At 41.8% G+C, this 25817-nt stretch overlaps 1 protein-coding gene across 2 annotated transcripts in view; it reads right to left on the bottom strand.

Annotated features, from left to right (window-relative positions):
* The window catches only part of Gart (trifunctional purine biosynthetic protein adenosine-3 Gart), a 529244-nt gene extending 514374 nt beyond the window's left edge, over positions 1 to 14870 (bottom strand). Inside the window, exons 1-2 of one of the 2 annotated variants that reach the window (XM_067141687.2) lie at positions 14766 to 14870; positions 14380 to 14497 (exon numbers count right to left, since the gene is read on the bottom strand). In XM_067141687.2, coding sequence (XP_066997788.2) covers positions 14380 to 14457 — 78 coding nt within the window. In that variant the 5' untranslated portion in view covers positions 14458 to 14497; positions 14766 to 14870. Of the gene's footprint in view, positions 1 to 14379; positions 14498 to 14611 lie in introns of both variants that reach the window. The other variant, XM_067141686.2, reaches the window with a different exon arrangement.
* Between the last annotated feature and the right edge of the window lie 10947 nt (positions 14871 to 25817).

Raw genomic sequence — 25817 nt, 5'->3', positions numbered from 1 at the left:
ACCATTGTATCTTCTTCAACTTCAATTGAGCATATCACTTCTGCATATAATTCTTCTACGGCTTTAATCATTTTATTTGACATCCCTATTCCAGCTAGCTTCGCAACGACAGCCTGTCTGCTAACCGTATCATAAGTCTTTGCTGCAATACATAATCTACCTCCTTTCCTCTTTATGTATTTATCTATTATTGTTTTAATTATAAATATATTACCTGTAGTTCTCTTTCCTTTCCTAAATCCTGACTGGTACACTGAGAGTATAGAGTAACCTTCTGCCCATTTCATAATTCTTTTTGCTCTTCTTACCGAGTGTATCCAACAAGGTAATACCCCTATAGTTATTCGTGTTTGATCTTTCCCCCTTTCTTTTATATATTGGGCAAATTACTCCTTCTTGCCAACATCTTGGAATTTTTCTGCCATCAAAGATTTGGTTAAATATTTTAGTTATTATTTCTAGCATCTGACTGTTATTCCCTAACTCTTTCCAAAATTCATACGTAATTCCGTTGACAGTACCAGATTTTCCTCCCTTCCCTTTTTTCAATGTATCTAGTACCTCATCTGTGGTTATTATATCGTCTAGTACAGGCAGAGTAAACTCCACGTCTCAGTATACCAGTCTCGGTTTTCTTCCTTTCCCATGTGTCTTCACCCTCTAACAACCCCTTAAAATACGTTAACCACTCCTCATCGCATATGCTTACAGCTTTTATAATCTTTGCATATTGTACCAATTCTTTTCCATGCTTTCTTAGTTTCATTTTCTTTACAGTACTTATGTAATAATTTTGCCTCTTTGGCCTGCCAGTTCCTTTTATTTTCGCTCATTAACTCTTTGTATTCCTTCCTCTTTTTACAAAAATCTGCTCGTAAATCCTTGGATCCCTCATTTTGGTACATTTTCAATGCCTTCATCACTTGATTTTTCTTTTCTTTATACTCATCAGTATACCATACATTTTGTTTATATTGCCTTCTCTTACTCATAACCATTGTTTTTTTTTACCAGCTACTTCTATTGATCTTTCAACCATTCTTATTGCTTCATCTATGCTATTATCCTTTATCATATACTCAATGCCTATCTTCAGAATTTCAAAAGTTTTCCCCCTATAGTAGTCCCTAAATTCGTCTCTATGTTCCTCACTCCACCTGTATCTTACTAATTTTCTCTGTACATAGCTGAAACGCTGTTTTCTTTCTTCTTCATCTTAGTCTCTCAGTAATCAAACAGCAACTGGGAAATGATGAGATGCTGTCCAATTTTTTACCCAAATGTCCTTAACATAATTTAAAGCCTCCCCAGATGCCAACACCAAGTCTATAACATTCCCTCCTGACTCGACTATGTATGTTAAGTTACCTGATTCGTCCCCCAACCAGTCTCCATTCAAAATGTACAATTCCTCTATCGCACACATTTCTAGCAGTTTCTCTCTATTTTTGTTCCACTCTTTGTCTTTGCTCCTCCATCTTTCTATTAATATTTCATCAATTTCTCTATCGTATAATGGATTATTTACGCCAACCCTTGCGTTGAAATCACCCATTATAATTATTCCTGCTTCTTCATTTCCTAATTTAATCTGGTTTACAACATCAATAAGCCCACAAGTATGAAGGATGAGTTCTCCACCTAATCAATACTTTATTTTACATAATGTCAATATTATTTACATAAAAGGACAGTCGGGTTTTGACCTGTAAATAGGTCATCTTCAGCTGTTGAAGAACCTGCTTAATAGCGAATGTACAGAATAAATACTACTAAAATTAAAATTAAACAAGAATGCCATTAAAATAAACATCAATGCCACTATTCTAAAAAATACTTAAGGTTAAGATGTATACATATGGTACAGTTTTGGGGGTTAAAGGGCTTTTTCCCTGGCCCCATGATTTCTACATTTTCAAAAATTATATTTGCTCAGGTTGGATACAATTCTAAGAGTTTATCAAGAATCACTGACATTCTGGTGTCAAGTTCGAATATCTATGTTAAAATGCCAATACTATGTCCAATGGTTTTATGAGATGTTTCAAAGTGCATTGTTGGGCAGCAAATATACGGGAACGTCGTATTCATTAGAATAAGAGGTTCAGTAACCTGTTTACAGATACATAGCTTATTCTCAGTCTATCTCAAAGCTGAAAAACATGTTAGTGAATGCCACTATACTAAAAGAAAAAAAAAAAACTTAACATTAAGATATATACATACGGTACAGTTTTATCCTGACCCCCATGATTTCTACATATTTCTAAAAATTATATCTGTTGAGGTTGAAATTGGATATAATTCTTAAGAGTTTATGAAGAATCACTGACACTATGTCCAACGGTTTTATGAGATGATTTAAAGTGGATTGTTGGGCCGCAAATATGCGGGGGCGTCGTGTTCATTAGAATAAGAGATTTAGTAACCTGTTTACAGATACATAGCTCACTCTCAGTCTATATCAAAGCTGAAAAACATGCTAATCTATATCAAACTTCCTTGTTGAGGTTTACGTTGCTGTGTGCGACATATTGAAATCAATGAAAGTGAGTTGTGGGTGCTCCCCTCTTCATACTTGCGTTCCCTCAGGTAAACTTCAAAAATCTGAGAAAGAAGAAAAGGAAGGAAGGTATATGAGAGAGAGAGAGAGAGAGAGAGGGGGGGGGGGGGGGTACACCTTCCTCGGCTACTTAAACTGCGATCCTTCATACTTGTGTACTTGAACTATCAATACAGACTATGAAGCTAATAGATTATAGTCAATAAGCTCTTCAAAGAAGTTTTTCTTCTCAAACGGGGACCCCAGTGGGTGGTTGTAACCAAAACCTATGAAAATCTCGCTCCCACTCTGAGAGAGAGAGAGAGAGAGAGAGAGAAAGGGGGGGGGGGGGGTGCGCGCGCGTGTGTTTTTTTTTCTGATTCTTTTTAAATGTGTGTCTTTTAGAATGGGTATGGCTGTGTTGTTTGTTTGTTTTGTCTGTGATTTTGTTTAAGCTGAAGTTAGGATTAGCACATTGGTCCATGTTGATGTAAAAATCTTCCATTATATTGAGCAATGGGCCTGTGGGGCCCAACAATGCACTTTGAATCATCTCATAAAACCGTTGGACATAGTGTTGGAATTTAACATTAGATATCCGAGCCTGACACAAGAATGTCAGTGATTCTTCATAAACTCTAAGGATTGTATCCAATTTCAACCTCAACAAATATAATTTCTGAAATATGTAGAAATCATGGGGCCAGGATAAAAGCCCTTTAGTATAGTGGCATTCACTAACATGTTTTTCAGCTTTGATATAGACTGAGAAAAAGCTATGTATCTGTAAACAGGTTACTGAACCTCTTATTCTAATGAATACGACGTCCCCGCATATTTGATGCCTAACAATGCACTTTGAAACATCTCATAAAGGCATTTAACATAGATATTCGAACTTGACACCACGTCAGTGATTCTTTTTTTTTTTTTTCTGCGTCGTACCGACACACGTCTTGCGGTGACGATGGGATAGGAGAGGCCTAGGAATTGGAAGGAAGCAGCCGTGGCCTTAATTTAGGTACAGCCCCGGCATTTGCCTGGTGTGAAAATGGGAAACCACAGAAAACCATCTTCAGGGCTGCCGACAGTGGAACTCGTCAGTGATTCTTGATAAACTCTTAGAATTGTATCCAACCTCAGCAAATATAATTTTTGAAATATGTAGAAATCATGGGGCCAGGGAAAAGCCCTCTAACCCCGAAAACTGTACCATATGTATATATCTTAACCTTAAGTATTTTTTAGAATAGTGGCATTCATGTTTATTTTAATGGCATTCTTGTTAAATTTAAATTTTATTAGTATTTATTCTCTACAGTCACTATTAAGCAGGTTCTTCAACAGCTGAAGATGACCTATTTACAGGTCGAAACCGGTACTGTCCTTTTATGTAAATAATATTGACACTATGTCGGTCAAGAAAGCCAAGAATAATGGCCGAGGGAATTCGTCGTGCTGACCACACGACACCTCGTAATCTGCAGGCCTTCGGGCTGAGCAGCGGTCGCTTGGTAGGCCAAGGCCCTTCAAGGGCTGTAGTGCCATGGGGTTTGGTTTTTTTTTATTGACACTATGTAAAATAAAGTATTGATTAGGTGGAGAACTCTATTATTATTATTATATAGGTACACCTTCCTCGGCTACTTAAACTGCGATCCTTCATACTTGTGTACTTGAACTATCAATACAGACTATGAAGCTAATAGATTATAGTCAACAAGCTCTTCAAAGAAGTTTTTCTTCTCAAACGGGGACCCCAGTGGGTGGTTGTAACCAAAACCTATGAAAATCTCGCTCCCACTCTGATTTCCTTTCTTTATTTTTACCCAAATCATTTCTTCATATCCCGATTCCCATAGCTCTACCTGATTGCATATTTCATCTTTTACAATCACAGATATCCCTCCCGGGTAATGCCCTTTCAGGCTCTTTTTATGTTTCGTTCTTCTCCAGAACTTAAAACCCAGTAATTGTACACTGTAGCCCCCCTGGCAAACCAAGCCTCTACCATCATAATAATCTCACTCTCTTGCATTAGATCTCTAACTTCATCATTTCCTAGTTTGCTCAATATACCCTCGATATTTATTAATCCCACGACCCAGTCTAGCTATCTGTTTGTGGGTGTATCTGATGTCACCAAGGCCTTACTTCCCGTCATTCATGTTTTTCAATAGCGCTGGCTTACGCTTCTTTTCTTTTCTTCTTTTCTCCTTGGGTTGTCTTGCCTCCTAGGGACCACCTCATCTTCTTGAGTTGATTTCCTGGATTGGAGATGCCTGGTTTTGAGCGCCGCGTCATCCAGTTCACTGTCCGTGCTTTGTTGATGGCCACACAGAGATGCTGACTCGGATCTACTGTCATCACTCACTAGTATGCTGGCCTTCCGTATAGCTGACACATCAGGGCAATGCTCCAGCTAGCGTATCTGACTAACAGTCTATATCCGGCTCAAAGAATCGCCCGCTATTATAAGCCTGCTTCCATGGATAAATGCTTTTAGCCCCGAATGCCACGCCTTCACTTGATGAAAACGTAATGTTTGCATATTTTCCATTTCTCCTTGATCCAATTATTTTTTAATCCATATTTTTGTGCCATTCAAGCTCTTCGCACTTTCCAAAAATTTTCGAGCCTTCAAACTCTATACCATACATACTTTCACTGGTCTTCTTCCCATATTCCTCCCTAATCTAAAGGCATTATCGATATCACTCTCATTACACTCGACCTTCAAATTCTCTCTGATTAAGGAAAGTATTCTGTCTAACATATCATTAAAGTTCTCTTTTTCTGTTTCTACCAGCCCGTATCTATCTTCCTTCACTTGTATCTTTTGCTTTTCTTCAAGGTTCCTTAGCCTTTCTTCTAGATCCAGGACTTTTGTCCTCATTTCATCTATCTCGTTTTTGTTCTGCAGTACGCTCTCTTTGATATCCTTAAGTTCTGTTTGTATGGAGGTCTTCAAATCCTTGAATTCTTTTTTTTTTTTTGTTTCATTAACATTTCCTTTGTCTTCTCCGCTTGACATTATTGCATGACCTCCTTGAGCTTTTCAATATCTTCACATGACAGCCCAGGGCCCGGATTTAACTTCACTCCACCGATCACTAGTAGCACCATCACCACCACTAATGAAAATACCATTTGCATGATGTTAAGCTATTTTTCACCATTTGAGTTCATTTCACTTTCCATCTTCCCTGCCATCTTCCTATAGCACACTCTTATACTTTTCACGAGCTCAGCACACCACGTCCTTTCACCTCGCAAGCTGAATTGCAACTGCCTGTTTGTAAATGTTGTGACAATTGATTTGCCTCCATTAATCTTCATATTATTATCTTCAACCCATTATTGGATACTGTCAAGTTCTCTTTGTAATTCTGTACAATCCTCTATGTTATTTATTTCCCTATAAACAATTATATCATCTGCATCTGCGTACATCTTTAGAAATGAGCCTTACACCTAGAATTTCATGTTTGTCATCTTTTTCATAGCTTATAAATTGTCCTGTCACCAGACTGAATACTCTCCCTCCCACAATTCCTATCCTATCTCTACGATACATACTCCAGTTCTGTGAGAAAATCATTTATATCATTTCTCAGCCATGATTCAACTCCTATTACAATAACTGATAAGTATATATCTATTAAATTACTTAATTCTATTCCTTTCTTTACAATACTTCCACAGTTGAACACTAACATTTTGATGTAATCCCTACTTGACTTCCAGATCCCTGCACCCTTATCACCACTCCCTAGACCACCGCATATCCCTGAATGTACTCCCCTATAACCCTTCTAAAGAAATTTCCTAGCTTACACGTACCACTGCGGTTTAAGTGAAGGCCATCTGAGCACAGATTCCTATCTCCTACCCACCCATTAGGATCTAGAAATCTCACTCCCAGTTTCTCCACATACCCACTCCACAGTCTCATTTAAATCCCCAATCACCTTCCAGTCAGTATCCCTCCTACACAGTATTCCACTGATAATCTCTGCTTCCTTAAACTTCACCCTGCTGCATTTACCAGATCCCACACATCCCCAACTATATTGGTACTTATACCTGCTTGCCTTACGTTGTTGGTAGCAACGTGAAACACTACTTTTGTTCTGCAGTACGCTCTCTTTCATATCCGTAAGTTCTGTTTGTATGGAGGTCTTCAAATCCTTGAATTCTTTTTTTTGTTTCATTAACATTTCTCCTCTCCCTCCTCCTTCTCTTCTACTTTCCTTAACATCTGCCTCAACCTAATTCCTGGATAATACTCTACCCTGGTTCCCTTTCCTCCACACACTTTCCCCACAAGTCTAACAATGGAATCCCCCATGACCAGAGCCTCAACCCTACCCACCTAATTTGATCCCCTCCCCTCTTTGTCAGCCCTATCTTTCCTGACAGCTGCAGAAGCTACTTCCTCCTAACTTCCCCCCCCCCCTCAATGACCCTGTTCCACGTCTTTTCCTATGTTCTACTCTACATTTCCCTTTCCTACCTTTTCTCTTCTTCCTACTTCCATGCTTCTCAGCAACAGTTCTCTATTCCTAATTTCCCTCTGTTGTTCTACCTGCATCTAAAACCTCACTAAAAAATAAAAACGGTTAAAAGTGATACCAACGATACGTTTCTAGTAGATTGCAGTTTTCTTTGTCAAGGCAACTGAAATACCCCTACTCGATCCGAGGTGATCAGTCTCCCAGGAAGCAATCACACTGATTATACATAATGTACAGAATAGTGTCGTGCATTGTTCGAACTTGAGACGGGTAACCAAGACAGAACATCATGTGCCTTGCTGTATATGCAACCAGTATCACGTATGAGTGGAGCGTGTAAGCTAAAATGCCCGAGTCTGCTCCAATTCGTTCGACAGGGCATGTTCGAAGCGAAGCTTGCTGACTAGGGAGGATGGCCTTGCTTGCTTTACTGTCGTTGCAAGCAGTGTGGTTTTTCCAGATATAGGTAATCCCTTGTTTACATAGAGCAAGGCTCGGGATGAAGTATGGATGTAGTGCAATATGAATGCTGGTGAAGATGACGACGACCTACTGCGATGGTGGAAGGAACACGAAACCAGTCTGCCTACTCTGCCAATAATTGCCAGACATACGTTTTGAATCCAAGCAACCAGTGCAAGTAGCGAAAGAAACTTTAGTAAAGCTGGAATGCTTTTAACGAGTCGTAGCAGTCGACTAGACCCAGACCAAATCTATGACTTGTTATTAATTCATAACAATCAGAAGAATAAATAATTAACCAGTTCGGAGCTAGAGTTTGTGCACTAGCCATAGAAAACCTTGAACAAAGAGGAATTTTTAAATTACTTTTGAGGTTCATATTTAACTTTGTGTGTTATAATAACTTACTTGAACAGTTGATAAAAAAAAAAAATTTAGTGTAGTTAGTAATGAAATATATAGCTTATGCATGAATAATGTGTATTTAGTTTCTGTATAAAAGCAGTAAAGTATGCTAGCCGGGAGGAATACACGTGGCAGCATGTGAAATTCATTGTCCATTTATCTGACAGGAGCGACATTTACTACATTACTCTCCAGTATTGCTTACCTATATTTAGGAGGCCGCGCAAGTTCAGTATATTGTAAAATCACAGTGTAAAAACACGAGTTTAATTATTGACAGTTACATGCCCAGTCATAAGTATACCATTGAGGCAAAAGCGAATGTTTCGATAGATAAAGGTGAGCGAGACAAACAGCAGAGTACGGCTAAATAAGAACGAGGGCAAGCGAGCACTTCTACCTGTGCCTGAGACAGCGCGTGAAGGAGCGAGTGTGAAGGGGCAAGTTCGAACGATCATAGCTCGCCTCGCCTGTGAGAAGCAAGGTTCGGTCTTAGCCATACTCGCCAAATATGAACCGAGCATAGAGCATGTTTTGCACAACACTAGTACAGAAAACAACATCACGGTTCAACCTGGAAAAAGAACTAAATGATAGGTTTCTAGTGTCTACTTATTGAGAGAGTATTTTGTTACATTCACAATAATGATGTGGTAGAATGTAGTGCAATTGCAAGCATGCTTATCTTCTTCAAGTTCAGGCTGCTGAAGCAGTCTCCAAGTATTACTCTTACTGCTCCATATGCATACCAAAGAAAGCTGCCATTAAAACCTGTGAAACTAAAGGACACAATGACATTGGCGGATCTTTATATACCATGTAATGAATGACATAGTATTATGAAGCACTAAAGGGTACCTCAAGTGAGGTAAGTGGAGATTGTACTGATTCTGTATGGTGACTATTTTTGTGTTGTTTTGTTTGTAAACTTGAATTCTAAGAGCACAGGATGTTATTCAACATTTGCTTTATGACATTCTACATTAATGTTATAAATGAAGAGACATTCTCAGATATTTAACATATTTTTAATATTTTGGTGTAAGACAGAGGTAACTCCATTTCAAATTTACATTAACATTAATATTGGTCTGAACTTTCAAATTACCGCCTTAAAGTAGGTGCTTTGAGAATATCTCTCTCAGAACTTTTATTCTATAGGAAATATGCTAATCAATTTTGTGTCTCTCCTGAAAAAATGGTAATGGAGTTACCCTATCTTGCACAAGACCCTTCAATTGAAGAGAAGTCACAGTTATATTTCATGTTGATAAAATGATAGAAGGAATAGTAGAATATGGAATAAGTGAAAAAGTGGAACTGCAATACTAAGAAGAACAATTTCAGGAGTGGAAGATCGAGAATGGAGTCTATTTTCATTAAGAAAGAAAATAGCATGGGAGTATGGCATATTACTTTAGAAAACGCCTATGGCCTGAGAACAAACGTTCAGGAAAGTATGACGCAGGGAGGTAATGGTAAAGAAGCAATAAAAATGGTAGAAACAAAATATTTTAAATTCTTCTAGTATGAGAAGATTCAGGTGGGCAAAACAGGATGGTTTCAAATTGAAATCATATTAACACAGAGAAGTGTAGGAACTACTATCACCTTTGAAATTTAAAATTATAGTGGATGACATGAGGGCAATATAGTATAGGGAAATACAGTAAAATAATGAACACAATACTATTTGCCCACAGCTGTAAGTTATGGCAAAAAAAATGAGTGAGAGGTCCAACAACAAGCTTGATGTAGAAAAAGAAAAGGTTAAAAACTGGAAAATGAAAATAACTGTGGCAAAAATTATGACAATGTTGACAAGATTAGAGAGGAGAAGGGAAAAAAAAAGGCTAATAAAAACCAGAAACAAAGATACTGAAGTTGGCAAGAACTTATAAGTAAATTAATGGAGATTTCTAGGCTAAATATGGGAATCAACACAATGAAATATCTGAGAACCAGTGATTAAGTGCAAAATGAAGACGTAAGTTACACAAGGAAATAAAAGCTTGTAAATTAAGTGGTAAAATGATGAAGCAGAACAAGAACGCCAAAACAAAACAAGAATTAGAATCTGAAAGGCAAGAGAGGCCTAGGAAGACCCAGATTACGGAGGATGGCGAGGATGGCCTTCTTTATCAAGAGCATAAAGCAACATGGCTTGGATTGAAACAACTCATTTCAGACTTAAACAATGGATCTGAATGTGGACATGATGCAATATCAGCTAGAACAATAAATGATGTCATCAATTTATAATTAAACTTCTCCTACATATTATCAATCTGCCACTAATGAATGGAGTATTCCCAGACTGTTTCAAAATCACAACATAAATCGGGAATACTTGCTGCTGCTTATTGTTTAAAGGGGCCTAACATCGAAGGTCTAAACCGGGAATATATCGGGAAGCAAGGATGATATGCAAAATTATCTAGCCAGCATCTGTTAACTTCTCACTTTTCAAAATAATTGGAGAAATGCATAGAAGACAGACTATTACATTTTCTAGAAAAAGATAATGCCCTGTCACCAAAACATTCGGATTTAGGCCATGAATAGGCAATGATGATGCAACAGACTACATGTACAAATCATCAGATGAAGGAAAGCAAATAATGACTGTTTATGGACCTTAAGAAAAGCATGTAATACAGTACATCACAATACACTATTAAGAAATTAGAAAAAAATTAGTTGTTCATGGAATAACACACGGGCTAATAGCCAGCTTCCTCACAAATAGAATCCAGAGAATAAAAAATGATGATAAACTTTGTAAACCAAAAATAATTCAAACCAGAGTATCACAACGAACAGTCCTTGGACAAGTATTATTTCTGGTATACATCAATGATCTGTGCAACTTACATCTAGATAGAGAAATACTTGCTTATGCTGATGACATAGTCATCACAATCAGTGGTCTTTCATCAGAAGAGACCTACAGTAAACGCAGCAGAGCACTGAACATAGTAAATTAATGGATGAAACAAAATGTTTTGACTATAACTCAAATAAAACATGTTATGTTACATTCTCACACAATAAAACATTCTCACACAATAAAACACTTCCAACTTCCAGAAAACTTGCAAATCAAAATGCATAAAATGCCTGCCCACCTAGTGACTGCACTTGTTTTGTTCTACAAAAAGCCACCCATGATACCTTGGCATATTTATTGATATGCCACCTGAAGTGCAATTATCACACCAGTCATCTGGCAACCTGACTACAAAGCCTTATGTACATATTTCATAGAAACTGGTTTCCATCAAAATACTAACAAGTATTTACTATGCACTATTAAATTCCATATTACAGTATGGTATCACAAGAAGGGGTGATGCAGTAGATAAATGTATAATTCCTATTTTTACTGGGCAGAAACATTGAAAATCCTGCACTGCAAACCAAAACGCTTTTCTACAAATGAGTTAGGATACAACTTTGCAAAAGTTTTAAATATACGTCAGGTATATGCAAAAGTAATATTACCATATAATTTTAAAAACTATTCAAAATTTTAAAACCAACCAGGGAGTACCATCAAGACTGCAGGTTAGATCTGGCTTGCCACTCCCGTACAGAAATACTTTAGGTCGACAGAGACATGCAAGTTATCTTGGACTTTGTATTTGTAACAAACCTCCCCGGGTTAGAAATGTCAGACACAAACGTGGATTAAAACAAATTTTGAATACCTGTCTCGTACAGACAGATGTAACAAAAACAATAAATTTCCATCTAAAATGATTTTGTATCACTCATAATTAACCCTTAGAACTTATGTAAACAGAAATTAAATCTGACAGAGAGGATTAAATTCATTAATCTAAAAATAAATGTGTACCCACAAATTACTGTAGTAAATAACCTCTATTAAATATTGCCAACACCAATTATTTACTGACTATATATGTAAATCTGTACTATAAAATAAGTTAAAATAATTTGTTGCAATTGTATTGTTAATTCATTCAATCCCACACACAAGTATTGCTTATGTGGAATTCACTGGTGTTTATTGTCATTAAAAAGAAAAGCACCCACAGCCACAAATAAAATGAAGTTTACTACTACTACTACTACTACTACTACTACTACTACTACTACTACTACTAGGAGTAGTGAAGAGATGCAACAAAATGACCCAGCTTCATCTAGATATGCATGGAGAGTCCTTCGCCCAAAGACTGGCTGGTACCTCAACAGATCCGTCATTAGCCTAGGTGTCACTTGACGATAATGATTATGATGATACATGTTGTTTAAAAGGGCCTAACAGCTAGGTCATCATCCCCTAATGGTACGAAACGAGATGAAATATAATGACAATTTAAAAGTCCAAAACTCATCCACTTACCAGAATTCAAAATGTGACTACGAATGAATGGATGAATATGAATTTAAAATATCAGCGGATCCAGCTCACAATACTGAATGTTAAAAAAATTCCAAAATTAATCCACTTTCTAGAATTAAAAAAAAAGAGACTATGAACAATGATTGTGAACTTAAAACAATCAGTAGATTCAACCCGAGATGGCCCACCTTCCCAGAAACTATCCTAAACAATAGCATATACTAACCAAGGGGTTGCTTCCAAAGCACAATCCTGAATCAATGATGCTTGTTGTCTAAAGGGGTCCAAAATCCAGGTCAACGGCATCTCATAATGGCACTTATCGCTAGGAAAGCAAGAACCATGGTACTTCTCAAGTAGCAGTAATAATCACGAGTACTGTAGACTTACGGTGTTCCACGCATTGTGGTACTACTCACAGGTAACGCAGACCTACGGTGTTTCTCACATTACGGTGCCACTCATAGGCAACGCAAACTCATGGTATTTCTCACATCCGTGTACTAATCACAGGGACTCTTATTGTCCCATGGTGTTCCTTTCATAGTGGGTACTAATCACAGGCAATGCAGACCCACAGTGTCGCTCATACAGTGGTACTAATCATAGGTTACGCCCTGACACGCGGTGTTTCTCACAAGGGTACTAATCACAGGCAACGTAAGTCCGTGGTGCTCCGCATATAGCGGTACTAATCACGGGTACTGTAAAACCCATACTGATTCACGCTCTACTGCTACTAATCACAAACCTATTGTGTACCCAACATAGTGGTACAATTTCCAAGTAAAGGAGACCCATGGTGTTCCTCGTGTGATGGTAGTAATTACAAGTAGTCTCATGGTTCTAATTCAATCCTCCTTTGGTCGCCCCTTATGACAGGCAGGGGATACCGTGGGTGTATTCTTCGTCTGCATCTCCCACCCACAGAGGGTAGGTGTCAGTTAAAAGACATACTAGGGAAATGACAGGTGATGTAGTTCCCTGTTGCTTTCCTCATCGAGCCAGAAGGTTCTGCTGCAAATACCTGCCAAGCCCACTGAAATGCGTACACCAACCAACTCTGTGAGTAACACTTTAACACACTATATCAGAGGAACTGACAGCATAAAGAATGGCATTACTAGCATCACTCGCCTAGGTGAGGCAGGCCTCTTTGTCAGTGAAAGGTGAAGGGGTTGGCAGCTGTGGTGTACACTAGGAACCGTCCTGGCATTCGCTTTAGTGCAGGAGAATGTAAAATCACAGTAAACCATTCTCGTCCCCACCGTCTCCTGAATACAGAGGAACTACATCAAAGGAACTGTCGGCATAAAGAATGGCCTTACTAGCATCGCTCATAACTCGGCCACTTTCATTACGCCAAAGCCAAGGAGGAGACCGAAACACAAAAAAATCGAATTAACAAAACAGCTATGTATAGTAATAACTGATAAGTATTTATTTCCCTATTATTGTCTCTCGTGCATGCGTTAACCTTAATTCAGACAGGTTAGGAAATCATACTCGCTTCTTCGGAAGAAGCAAGAGGCATGGCCACCCCTCCTCTGCTCAGTTGGTCGGTTGGAGTGGAGAGCTGTCGGAGTAGACCAAAGTCGACTCTGCAACCACCAACCCAAAACTTGATCTAGTCCATACCATAAGCATATACCGCACATTGCATCCCACCAGAGATGGATTTGGGCAATCACATAGATGAAGGGGAAAATATTATTATGATAACAGCCACGACAGGACTATTCTGGTAATGTATAACATTACAAATCAAATTTATGGAGTAGGTACAAGAAACTAACCTAGCTTCCAAATTCAGTGCTACCACCTACACCACAGATGTACAGACAAGTAGCATTCTATCAGAGTGTCGGTTTTGTGAAGTGTAATATTCAAAAGTTGAATAATGATAGTTAGCTACTTTTCTTCCATCTATCCACATATATCACAGTCAGATATTTTTTTACTGCGATTAATGATGCACCTGGAGACGGCTATGTATAGTAATAAGTATTTATTTTCTTCAGATTATCGTCTCTCGTGCATATGTTAACCTTAATTCAGACAGATTAGGAAATCATACTCACTTCTTCGGAAGACGCAAGTTTCCAGCAGAGAGCATGTTCTCTTCCACCACTTCCGATTACTAAAACATTAGCTGTCATATTTCTATGCGCGCAACTGGCCACCGTTCACAGTTTTTACCTGAAATGTTAAAGTGTTAAGATGATGTTTGTTGTTTAAAGAGGCCTAACATCTAGGTAATCGGCCCAAAAGTGTTAAGAAGTACAATATCCATGCAAATAATAATTTCCCTACAGTTCAAAGTCCTGTACGATCTTCGAAGGTCATTAAATACCCTTGAAGACACCTGTTTAACCCAAGTCAATTATAATGTTTAAAGCCGACGCTGATGTCCACTGCCGGGGAAGAGTACTTAAATGATATCCACTATTTCACATCTACCACTCACAGACTTCTACCGTGCATAAAGCAAGTTCTTGATATCTACTGAAGGCAATCAAGTAAACCATCCACCACGAAACGCCCGCCAAAACGCGCGACATAATCGATGTGACGTTTTAAAGATAGCGGAGCGGGAAAGTCCAAGCCCTTGAACTACGGGTCAGTTAATTTATGTCATAGTTGAGAATTCTTGCCGCTTCTTAAGCAACAACTGTGAAATGTAGAGCTAGTAGAATCCGATTATGCAATGGGAGCAGTTTTATACTCGTTCTGAAATACTGTTCTTAAGCCTGGCTTATTACATGATGTACGCTTGACGACAAGACGCCTTGACCCAAGGATGTAAATAGGAGGTTATCATGCAGTAACTCACATGACGTCAATATCAATAAAGTTCAGTGAGTGATACAGTTACTACTACAAAGTAACTACCAGTACTGAAGAAGAAAATATGTACGAAAGTGACGATATTTTCCCTTCTAACAACCACCACTTGTTGCTCTGTACCGGTAACTCATTCCTTGAAGGAAGAACGTAAAACGGAATTGCGATCACCAATAATGTGGACAAGGGTATTATGTTGTAGGCAGAGGCGGAGGAGCTGATCCCCACCGTCGGTTGTCCTAAAACTGTTTTTCCGTTTTCCTGCACCAAGGCAAATTCTGGGACAGACCCTTTTATAGGCCATGGTCGTTTTCTCCCTTAGGCTGATTCTCCACGAGCAGGTGAAACGCCGCTGTTCGCCCGCCTGACCGCTCAAACTTTTTGCCTATTCTACACGAGCGGTTGAATTGACGCCTGTAAACAGCGCCAAAAACGCCGGCGACACGCGCAGCCATTCTCCACCAGCGATAAACCTGCCATACTATAATGATGGATGTCGTACGAATAGGTTGTGTTGTCGGAGCTGTTCAACTACAGTTATTAGCAATATTAAAAAATGAACCTGGTAAGAAAAGACGTTGGTGGACTCACCCTGCGTTATCGAATCGGCTCACCACTGGACAATTTAAGTTACAGGCTCACTTAGTAGTAGTAGTAGTAGTAGTAGTAGTAGTAGTAGTAGTAGTAGTAGTAGTAGTAGTAGTAGTAGTATGACCTGGTCTAGGATTACAGTTTGCTGGGGCTGTACTTTAATTAAGGCCACGGCCGCTTCCTTTCCACTCCTAGCCCTTTCCTCTCCCATCGTCGCCATAAGACCTATCTGTGTCGATGCGACGTAAAGCAACTTGCAAAACAAAACAAAAAAGCAAAGAATTACAGTTTAGACCTACTCCAAATTATAGAACCCACAATTCACTAAATAACTCAAAATTCAACCCTGAAAAGAGCCGTTTCGTAAGAAAAGCTTCTTCCGCTTCACTTTTATTAAATCTATATTCATTTTCTTCCAAACTGGCAGTGAAGAGGGGCTTTCTCCTCTGGCTTTGAGGAAGAATTTGCCTCCAAGTCAGATAGTTTCTTCCCCCGCCAGTGTAGTGAATTGAGATTTTCCGATTCATCGTGTATTCCTAGGAAACAGATTAGTAAAAGGGCATAGTTTTTGCCCTGGAACTCTCCACTATTCCACCCCTCCGCCGAAAAAAAGACGAAGAATGTTCACGAATCACGGCTGTCTGCGGCTTGCTCATTCAGGTTCTGAAAATTTGGATTGTTTGATCGGCAGCGTAGTACCGTTCGTTAAAAGTGAGAAAATGTGTGGTTTTTCATTTGATCGAGTATTTTACATGACAACATTGATTTTAATCGTGCCATTCCTACTGACCCATTGTAATGACCTATGTTCATTTCAGTTGGGAAAATGGTCTTTCTGAGGATATAAAAAGGCAGGTGGAGATTGAGTGTCTGCCATTATAATGTTCCCCATCTTGATTGTGACTGATGGTAGCCAAGCGGGCCTACCGTTACAACAAATATTCCCTAACCCAGTCTTCATATGAAAAAAAGACGTTTGGTGACTTCCCCATCGCGTTTCTAGGGCAATGTTAAGATCTATGGAATTTAATACAATCTTGCTCACAACGTGTACACTATCTAACCTAGAATTCTGTATACAATGTAGAATTCCGTAGCGAAGCACGGGTACATCAGCTGGTAAAGAATATACTACACTTCAGGCAGTTCGTATCGTGCGACAGAGGCGGGTGAACTGCTCACTGCCGCCACGTGGAGTATGACTCGCTGTTCTACCGCTAGCGGGAATGACGCCTCTGCTGGCGTTAGACCCGCCTGCCCGCTCATGGACGCGTCCACCCGCGGCGTGCAAACCGCCCGTGTAGACAGCTCTACAAATACCCCATAGTTCTGTTCCACAAGCGGGTTTGTAGCGGGCGAACAGCGGCGTTGGCTGAATGGTTAGCGTACTGGCCTTCGGTTCAGAGGGTCCCGGGTTCGATTCCCGGCCGGGTCGGGGATTTTAACCTTCATTGGTTAATTCCATTGGCCTGGGGGCTGGGTGTCTGTGCTGTCCCCAACATCCCTGCAACTCACACACCACACATAACACTATCCTCCACCACAATAACACGCAGTTACCTACACATGACGGATGCCGCCCACTCTCATCGGAGGGTCTGCCTTACAAGGGCTGCACTCGGCTAGAAATAGCCACACGAAATAATTATTACTACTACTACTACTACTACTACTAAGTGAGCCTCTGCCTTAAATGTGCACATTGCTCATTCAAAACAGCGCGTCAGAGTAGGGATCGAATGGCTGGAATACTATGATGAACCAGTGTGTTACATATGTATGAACCAGAGGAATGGAATGCTAAAGAAGAAAGTTTTCTAACTCCCCAGCTATTTCCCGCCAATATTCAGTCAGGCTGTTATACTCTGTACGCAGCAGTAATCCCATCTATCGGAGTTGAGTGGCAGCATAAAAGAAGAAGAACATCACAACTATGGTCAATATGTTATTGTTGATGAATGTTATGCACTTTCGATATCGAAGGCCTCACATTCAGTTTTCTAAATACCACTCTTGTCATAGTCGGTGCGGTAAAACTGAATAAAACATAGAGGTAAGGGTGTATTCTGCCAGAAGGCAGGTCCGAACCTCCGCAGAGGTGTGCCTGAGCCGGAGTTTACGCGCGGTAGGTGGCCAGTTCCTTTCCGCTCCTCCATTCCCTTACCCCCGACCAACAGCGCGTGACAACCCATCCAAATCTTGACCACTCCCAATGTTGCTTAAATTCGGAGATCTCACGGGATCCGGTGTTCCCAACACGGCTACGACCGTTGGCAATAAAACATAAATGATCGTAAATTGTACTCTCTCTAACATTTGTTATGCAGTACTTTTCGATAGGACCAATAACTTATTGTAGGTATTTAAAAAAATAAATTTTAGGTGCCTTTCCCTGAACTGCAATTTCATCCAGGGTGAATAAAATTGTTTATAGCTTAGACTGTAGTTTCTTATTCCCCGACTCTATGTATCGATTTTCATTATATTCTGTTAACCCATTTTCTCCTGGTTCGGCGTTGATATGGACTTAGCAACAAAAATACAAATTCATGAATGTCTCCCATACCATAGCCGGTACGGTAAACATGTATGAGACATAAATGATCGGAAATTTAATTTTATATAACTTGAGTTATGTAATATCTATCGATAAGACCACTAATAATATAAATATTTGAGAATTAAATTTCAGGCCTTCCCCTAAACTACCATTTCATTCGTTTAGTAATATAAACCTTAATAAGTTTAAACAGATCATCGAATGAAGCAACTGACATTCTATAATATTGGAAAAATATTTCCAGATAGCTCCTGTGTTCGCAAAACGTTCAATGAAATTGTTCAGTAGTGAGCCGATTCGATAACGCAGGGTGAGTCCACCAACGTCTTTTCTTACCAGGTTTCTTTTTTAATATTACTATTAACTGTAGTTGAACAGCTCCGACAACACAACCTATTTGTACGACATCCATCATTATAGTATGGCAGGATTATCGCTGGTGGAGAATGGCTGTGCGTGTCGCCGGCGTTTTTAGCGCTGTTTACAGGCGTCAATTCAACCGCTCGTGTAGAATAGGCAGAAAGTTTGAGCGGTCAGGCGGGCGAACAGCGGCGTTTTACCTGCTCGTGGAGAATCAGCCTTACGCTTCTACGCTTCACATTCGTCCTCTCGTAAGGCTTCTCGTCCACTGGAAGCGGAAACCTGCGAACTGCGAGTTCGGACGAATCTGTGCGAAGTCTGTTCGTCCTAGTGATGTGCTTGAGCCCGGCTCGAGCTGCTCGAACAGATGACGCCAGAATTCGAGCAAGTTCGAGCTTTGCTCGAGCTTTTGTACGCGCCGCAACCTAGCGCCTTGCTGTTACTAAAGCCCCATTCACAATGCAAACGTAACGTAACGTAAACTTAAAATTAACGTTAACTTAAGCCCCATTCACAATGCAAACGTAACGTAACGTAAACTTAAAATTAACGTTAACTTAGAAGTTAGCGGCCATCATATCTAATGGATCCATTCACAATGCGCCGACGTAAACTTAACTGCGAGTCCGTAAAATTAAGGGATTGCAAACTCCAAGCTCTTGCGGTTAATTTTACGTTAACTTTAAGAACCAGCCAATCAGAGCAGAGGTAAACATTGTGTGTTGTGCACGATATAATGACTTCTTTCGACGAAACACTTGTAATTCTCTTTCAAAATAATCTTTGTGTATAGGCTATGTATGATAGAAGGAAAAAGAATTACAAATACGCTGTACCGAAAAATAATAGGTGGAAATTAATATCCTGTAGTAATGAAATCTGACAATAAATGGCGGGAGACAAGCTCGCAGCGCTGGCAAACAGACGAGAGACAATCCCTGTCATAAATAAAACAGTGTCCCTGTATATTTCTTAACATTATGACGGACTACTATTTTACGAAAACGATATCATCCAAACAAATAGATCCAAATATCTCATCGGGGTGTGATAGATAGGGTCATAGATGTCGGTAAAGGAGACCTTTTACATTTCTTTTTATTACAAAAGGGGAAGCGAATCGTAAGAAAGGCAAACAGTTCAGGTTTCATCCGCATGTCCTAAACGAACTGAAGAGGGTCATTTCTTACAGTAGATTACCGAAATCGCCCTGAGATAACCTTCTTTGATTCAAGGAATGAACCCATTTTTTTGCACCGTTGTTTAGATCGCCTTTTCAGGTATCGTAGGCCTACACAGCTCCCAGGAGCAAAGCAATAGATGTTTGAAGTAATATGAATTCCGCTACCACGTTGTTTGATTCCATCTAAGTTAGGTATTGAAATATAAAACTGCGAGATAGCCCAAAACCTGACTTCCGTGCTAAATAACATGGCAGTGTTTTGATTGGCTGAATTTGAATGGTTATAAGACTAAAAATGATATCTTATGTTCCGTTGTTGACACATTTCTCGTTCGTCGGCATGGCTCAATGACTAAAAATGTATGATATCTTATGTTCCGTTGTTGACACATTTCTCGTTCGTCTGCATGGTTCAATGGTTACGTTGATGTTACGTTCCTCCATTAAATACCACAAATTTTACGTTAATTTTACGGTTACGTTACGTCGTTAAGTTTACGGTTACGTTTGCATTGTGAATGGGGCCTTACACCCAGCAAACTTGAGAAGGATATGTAAGAGTATTATACTGGACCGGTACGTCCTCTTTACCGTTACTTCCGTGTCTTTTGTAGATAATAAAATTTCGACCCATACCTATATATTGGAGGTCCGCCTCTGTGGTGTAGTGGTTAGCGTGATTAGCTGCCACCCCCGGAGGCCCGGATTCGATTCCCGGCTCTGCCACGAAATTTGAAAAGTGGTATGAGGGCTGGAACGGGGTCCACTCAGCCTCGGGAGGTCAACTGAGTAGAGGTGGGTTCGATTCCCACCTCAGCCATCCTGGACGTGGTTTTCCGTGGTTTCCCATTTCTCCTCCAGGCGAATGCCGGGATGGTACCTAACATAAGGCCACGGCCGCTTCCTTCCCTCTTCCTTGCCTATCCCTTCCAATCTTCCCATCCCTCCACAAGGCCCCTGTTCAGCATAGCAGGTGAGGCCGCCTGGGCGAGGTACTGGTCATTCTCCCCAGTTGTATCCCCGACCAAGAGTCTGAAGCTCCAGGACACTGCCCTTGAGGCGGTAGAGGTGGGATCCCTCGCTGTGTCCGAGGGAAAAGCCGACCCTGGAGGGTAAACAGATGATGATGATGACCTATATATTGGAGACAATCAAAATTTGTGTTTGTGCGATGATTCGTTACAAATGCCTCCACCCGAATAAACAAACCGTCTACAAAAATGTGTATAAATACAGGAAAAGGAAACCATTACACGTGTCGTAATAGTTACATATTTGAATGGTTATAAGACTAAAAATGTATGATATCTTATGTTCCGTTGTTGACACATTTCTCGTTCGTCTGCATGGCTCAGTGGTTAGCGTGTTGGTCTTTGGTCGCAGGGGTCTCGGGTTCGATACCCGGCAGGGTCAGGATTTTTAACACCATAAGATGTTGTCTTGTTTTATTTGTTCCAGATGTGCTCGAAAACTACTAGACCGATTGACTTGAATTATGGTAAAGGATATAGCTTGAAATCTCGAGTCAATTTTGATTTTCATATATATTTCACGCAATCAGACAGTAACATTGCTGAATAATAATATTTATACATGCATTTGTGTACACGATTGATGAGATGTCAATCCTTTTTTACTCAAATTCTTCTATACGCGCAAAAAGGGTAATTCTCTCCCAAGGTGTGGATTCAAACCCCCCAACATTGAGGACAGAAGGAGAACCTCGCCTGTCGCGCTGCACAGCTATCTTAGCCGCCCAAAGCATGACATTGTAAGAATAATATTACCGTATTCATAATTTTGAATGGCGTAGAAAGCCAAGAATAACAGACAAGAGGATTTGTCGTGCTGACCACACAACACCTCGTAATCTGCAGATCTTCGGGCTGAGCAGTGGTCGCTTTGTAGGCCATGGCCCTTCGGGGCTGTTGCGCCACGGGGTTTGGTTTGGTTTTTATTCATAATGTTGCGCCAAACGTACAGTTATTACAAGGCACACAAGTACTGCCTTGGGAGGAAATACTTCTGTTAATACGCGGGGAATATTACGGATGCATGCTTTGTCCTTTTCATTGCATATTATCATAATCTAAGCCTTCTAATTTTATGGGCAATCTTTATTCCCCATAAGATATACGTCAATGACTGAATGTAGTAATTTGTGAAAGCACGCACCTTCGTTATCAGTAGTGGTGGGCAAATGATACCCGTGTTCGAGCCGACCCGATACGCGCCGAGGTTCGAGCCTATTCGAAACAAGCTCGAGCAGTCACGTGACCGAAGGCGGAGTCTGACTTGGACTACAGCTAGTGATGGGCAAACGATACCCGTGTCCGAGCGGGATCGAGCCGACCGGTATCGTTTGCCCATCAGTAGCTGTAGCCCGAGTCAGACCCCGCCTTCGGTCACGTCACTGCTCGAGCTTGCTTCGAACGGGCTCGATCCCGCTAGCCCGAGTCAGACTCCGTCTTCGGTCAAGTGACTGCTCGAGCTTGCTTCGAACAGGCTCGAACCTCGGCGCGTATCAGGTCGGCTCAATCCCGCTCGAACACGGGTATCGTTTGCCCATCTCTTGCTGTAGCCCGAGTCAGACTCCGCCTTCGGTCACGTCACTGCTCGAGATTGCTTCGAACAGGCTCGAACCTCGGCGCGTATCGGGTCGGCTCGATCCCGCTCGAACACGAGTATCGTTTGCCCATCTCTTGCTGTAGACCGAGTCACACTCCGCCTTCGGTCACGTCACTGCTCGAGCTTGCTTCGAACAGGCTCGAACCTCGGCGCGTATCAGGTCGGCTCGATCCCGCTCGAACACGGGGATCATCTGCCCATCACTAGCTGTAGATGAGTCAGACCCCGCCTTCGCTCACGTAACTGCTCGAGCTTGCTTCGAACAGGCTGGAACCTCGGCGCGTATCGGGTCGGCTCGATCCCGCTCGAACACGGGGATCATTTGCCCATCACTAGCTGTAGCCCGAGTCAGACCCCGCCTTCGCTCACGTCACTGCTCGAGCTTGCTTCGAACAGGCTCGAACCTCGGCACGTATCGGATCGATCCCGCTCGAACACGGGGATCGTTTGCCCATTACTAACTGTAGCCCGAGTCAGACTCCGCCTTCGGTCACGTCACTGCTCGAGGTTGCTTCGAACAGGCTGGAACCTCGGCGCGTATCGGGTCGGCTCGATCCCGCTCGAACACGGGTATCGTTTGCCCATCACTAGCTGTAGGCCGAGTCAGACTCCGCCTTCGGTCACGTCACTGCTCGAGATTGCTTCGAACAGGCTGGAACCTCGGCGCGTATCGGGTCGGCTCGATCCCGCTCTAACACGGATATCGTTTGCCCATCACTAGCTGTAGGCCGAGTCAGACTCCGCCTTCGCTCACGTGACTGCTCGAGCTTGCTTCGAACAGGCTCGAACCTCGGCGCGTATCAGGTCGGCTCAATCCCGCTCAAACACGGGTATCGTTTGCCCATCTCTTGCTGTAGACGAGTCACACTCCGCCTTCGGTCACGTAACTGCTCGAGCTTGCTTCGAACAGGCTCGAACCTGGGCGCGTATCGGGTTGGCTCGATCCCGCTCTAAAACGGGGATCATTTGCCCATCACTAGCTGTAGACCAAGTCACACTCCGCCTTCGCTCACGTAACTGCTCGAGCTTGCTTCGAACAGGCTCGAACCTCGGCGCGTATCGGGTCGGCTCGATCCCGCTCGAACACGGGGATCATTTGCCCATCACTAGCTGTAGCCCGAGTCAGACCCCGCCTTCGCTCACGTCACTGCTCGAGCTTGCTTCGAACAGGCTCGAACCTCGGCGCGTATCGGGTCGGCTCGATCCCGCTCGAACACGGGGATCATTTGCCCATCACTAGCTGTAGCCCGAGTCAGACCCCGCCTTCGCTCACGTCACTGCTCGAGCTTGCTTCGAACAGGCTCGAACCTCGGCACGTATCGGATCGATCCCGCTCGAACACGGGTATCGTTTGCCCATCACTAGCTGTAGCCCGAGTCAGACTCCGCCTTCGGTCACGTCACTGCTCGAGGTTGCTTCGAACAGGCTGGAACCTCGGCGCGTATCGGGTCGGCTCGATCCCGCTCGAACACGGGTATCGTTTGCCCATCACTAGCTGTAGGCCGAGTCAGACTCCGCCTTCGGTCACGTCACTGCTCGAGATTGCTTCGAACAGGCTGGAACCTCGGCGCGTATCGGGTCGGCTCGATCCCGCTCTAACACGGATATCGTTTGCCCATCACTAGCTCAAATACGTCAGCGTCGTGTCGGTAGACTTAATGGCACGCGAAAGAACTCCTGCGGGACTAACTTCCGGCACCTTGACGTCTCCGAAAACCGTAAAAGTTGTTAGTGGGACGTAAAGCCAATAAAATTATTATTCTTTTTTTGGAACTAATGTTTTTCCAGCCCGATATCTCCAGCGCTTTAAAGCGTGGATGTAAGAGGTGTTTATTTCTTGTTTGGGGCCATGACCATAGAAGTAAAGAACTCCATCGTTCGTTATTGGCTTTACGACCCACTAACTACTTTTCGGTTTTCGGCATCGTTTTCTTTAATTGCCCATCTTTTTCTTCGTCTTAATCCGTTTACCCTCCAGGGTCGATTTTTCCCTCGGACACAGAAGGATCCCACCTCCACCGCCTCGAGGGCAATGTTCTGGAACTTCAGACTCAGGGTCGGGGGATACAACTGGGGAGGACGACCAGTACCTTGCCAAGGCAGCCTCTCCTGCTATGCTGAACAGGGACCCTGCGGGAGGATGGGAAGATTGGAAGGGGTAGACAAGGAAGAGGGAAGGAAGCGGCCGTGCCCGTAAGTTAGGTACCATCTCGGCAATAGCCTGGAGGAGAAGTGGGAAACCACGGAAAACCATTTCGAGGCTCACTGAGGGGGGAATCGAACCCACCTCTACTCAGTTGACCTCCAGAGGCTCAGTGGACCCGGTTCCAGCCCTCGTGCCTCTTTTTAAATTGCATGGCAGAGCCAGGAATCGAACCCGGGCCTCCGGGGGTGGCAGCTAACCACTACACCACAGAGGCGGACTAACTGCCAATCAATGAATAAATTTATGGTTTCATAACGTAATGCTTAGGCACGTAAAGTCGGTATAAACTGTATACCTCAACAGTAGGGTAACTTTGTAGACCCTGTCCAGGCGGACATTCTGAGCCTTTCACCAGTCTAATGCGAATGGCCGTCCACTGTGCTATTCATGAAAAACAAAACGGAGTCTATTAAGAATATATTACCTGCATATGTCGACGTCGTTTTATGTGGAGGTGTCTCCCCCTCATTTGGAATGGTGTCATTCGACGAAGGACGAAGATTATGAATTTTCAAGTGTCTTATCATCGTCGATGTATTTTTACTATAGTTTTTTTTTTATCACATCGTGTGCATTTTACTCGTTTGTCTGGAAGCTCTTCACAGTAGTCCCAAGTCCATGACCTATTTCTACCGGCCAGTGTCTGCTCTGTCTCAAGCAATAACAAATTCGTCTATTACTAATTATTAATGAGATTTTTCTACCGGCCATTGTCTGCTCTGTCTGAAGTAATAACAAATTCGTCTATAACTAATTATTAATGAGAAAATAATAATTCGTAGCATACGAAAAACATATTAACTATCGGTACTTGAAAGTAGTGATTAACAACATTAAGCCTGAAATATACGACAAATACCAGCAATTCTAGACTGGGCCTAATAGCTTAACACTCGTATGTGATGTGGATTGCCATATTGGAATATATATACGATTTTTCACGATTTTACGTTAAGCCTTTAACATTCAAAGACCGAACATTACTGCCTACTGGCCATGGGTACGTATTGCAGGGCGCAAGTATACTTGCACGACCGTAGGTCAGTAATGTCTTTGAGGTTGAGCCAGACGTACTCCCGAAGCCTGTGGTAATATGATGGGGAGGGCCCACGTAAAATAAACGGTGGTTGGTACGCGTGGATGTTGA

The sequence above is a fragment of the Anabrus simplex genome, chromosome 2 (assembly GCF_040414725.1).
Source record: "Anabrus simplex isolate iqAnaSimp1 chromosome 2, ASM4041472v1, whole genome shotgun sequence".
NCBI lineage: Eukaryota > Metazoa > Arthropoda > Insecta > Orthoptera > Tettigoniidae > Anabrus > Anabrus simplex.
This window is presented reverse-complemented; position numbering and strand designations above follow the sequence as displayed.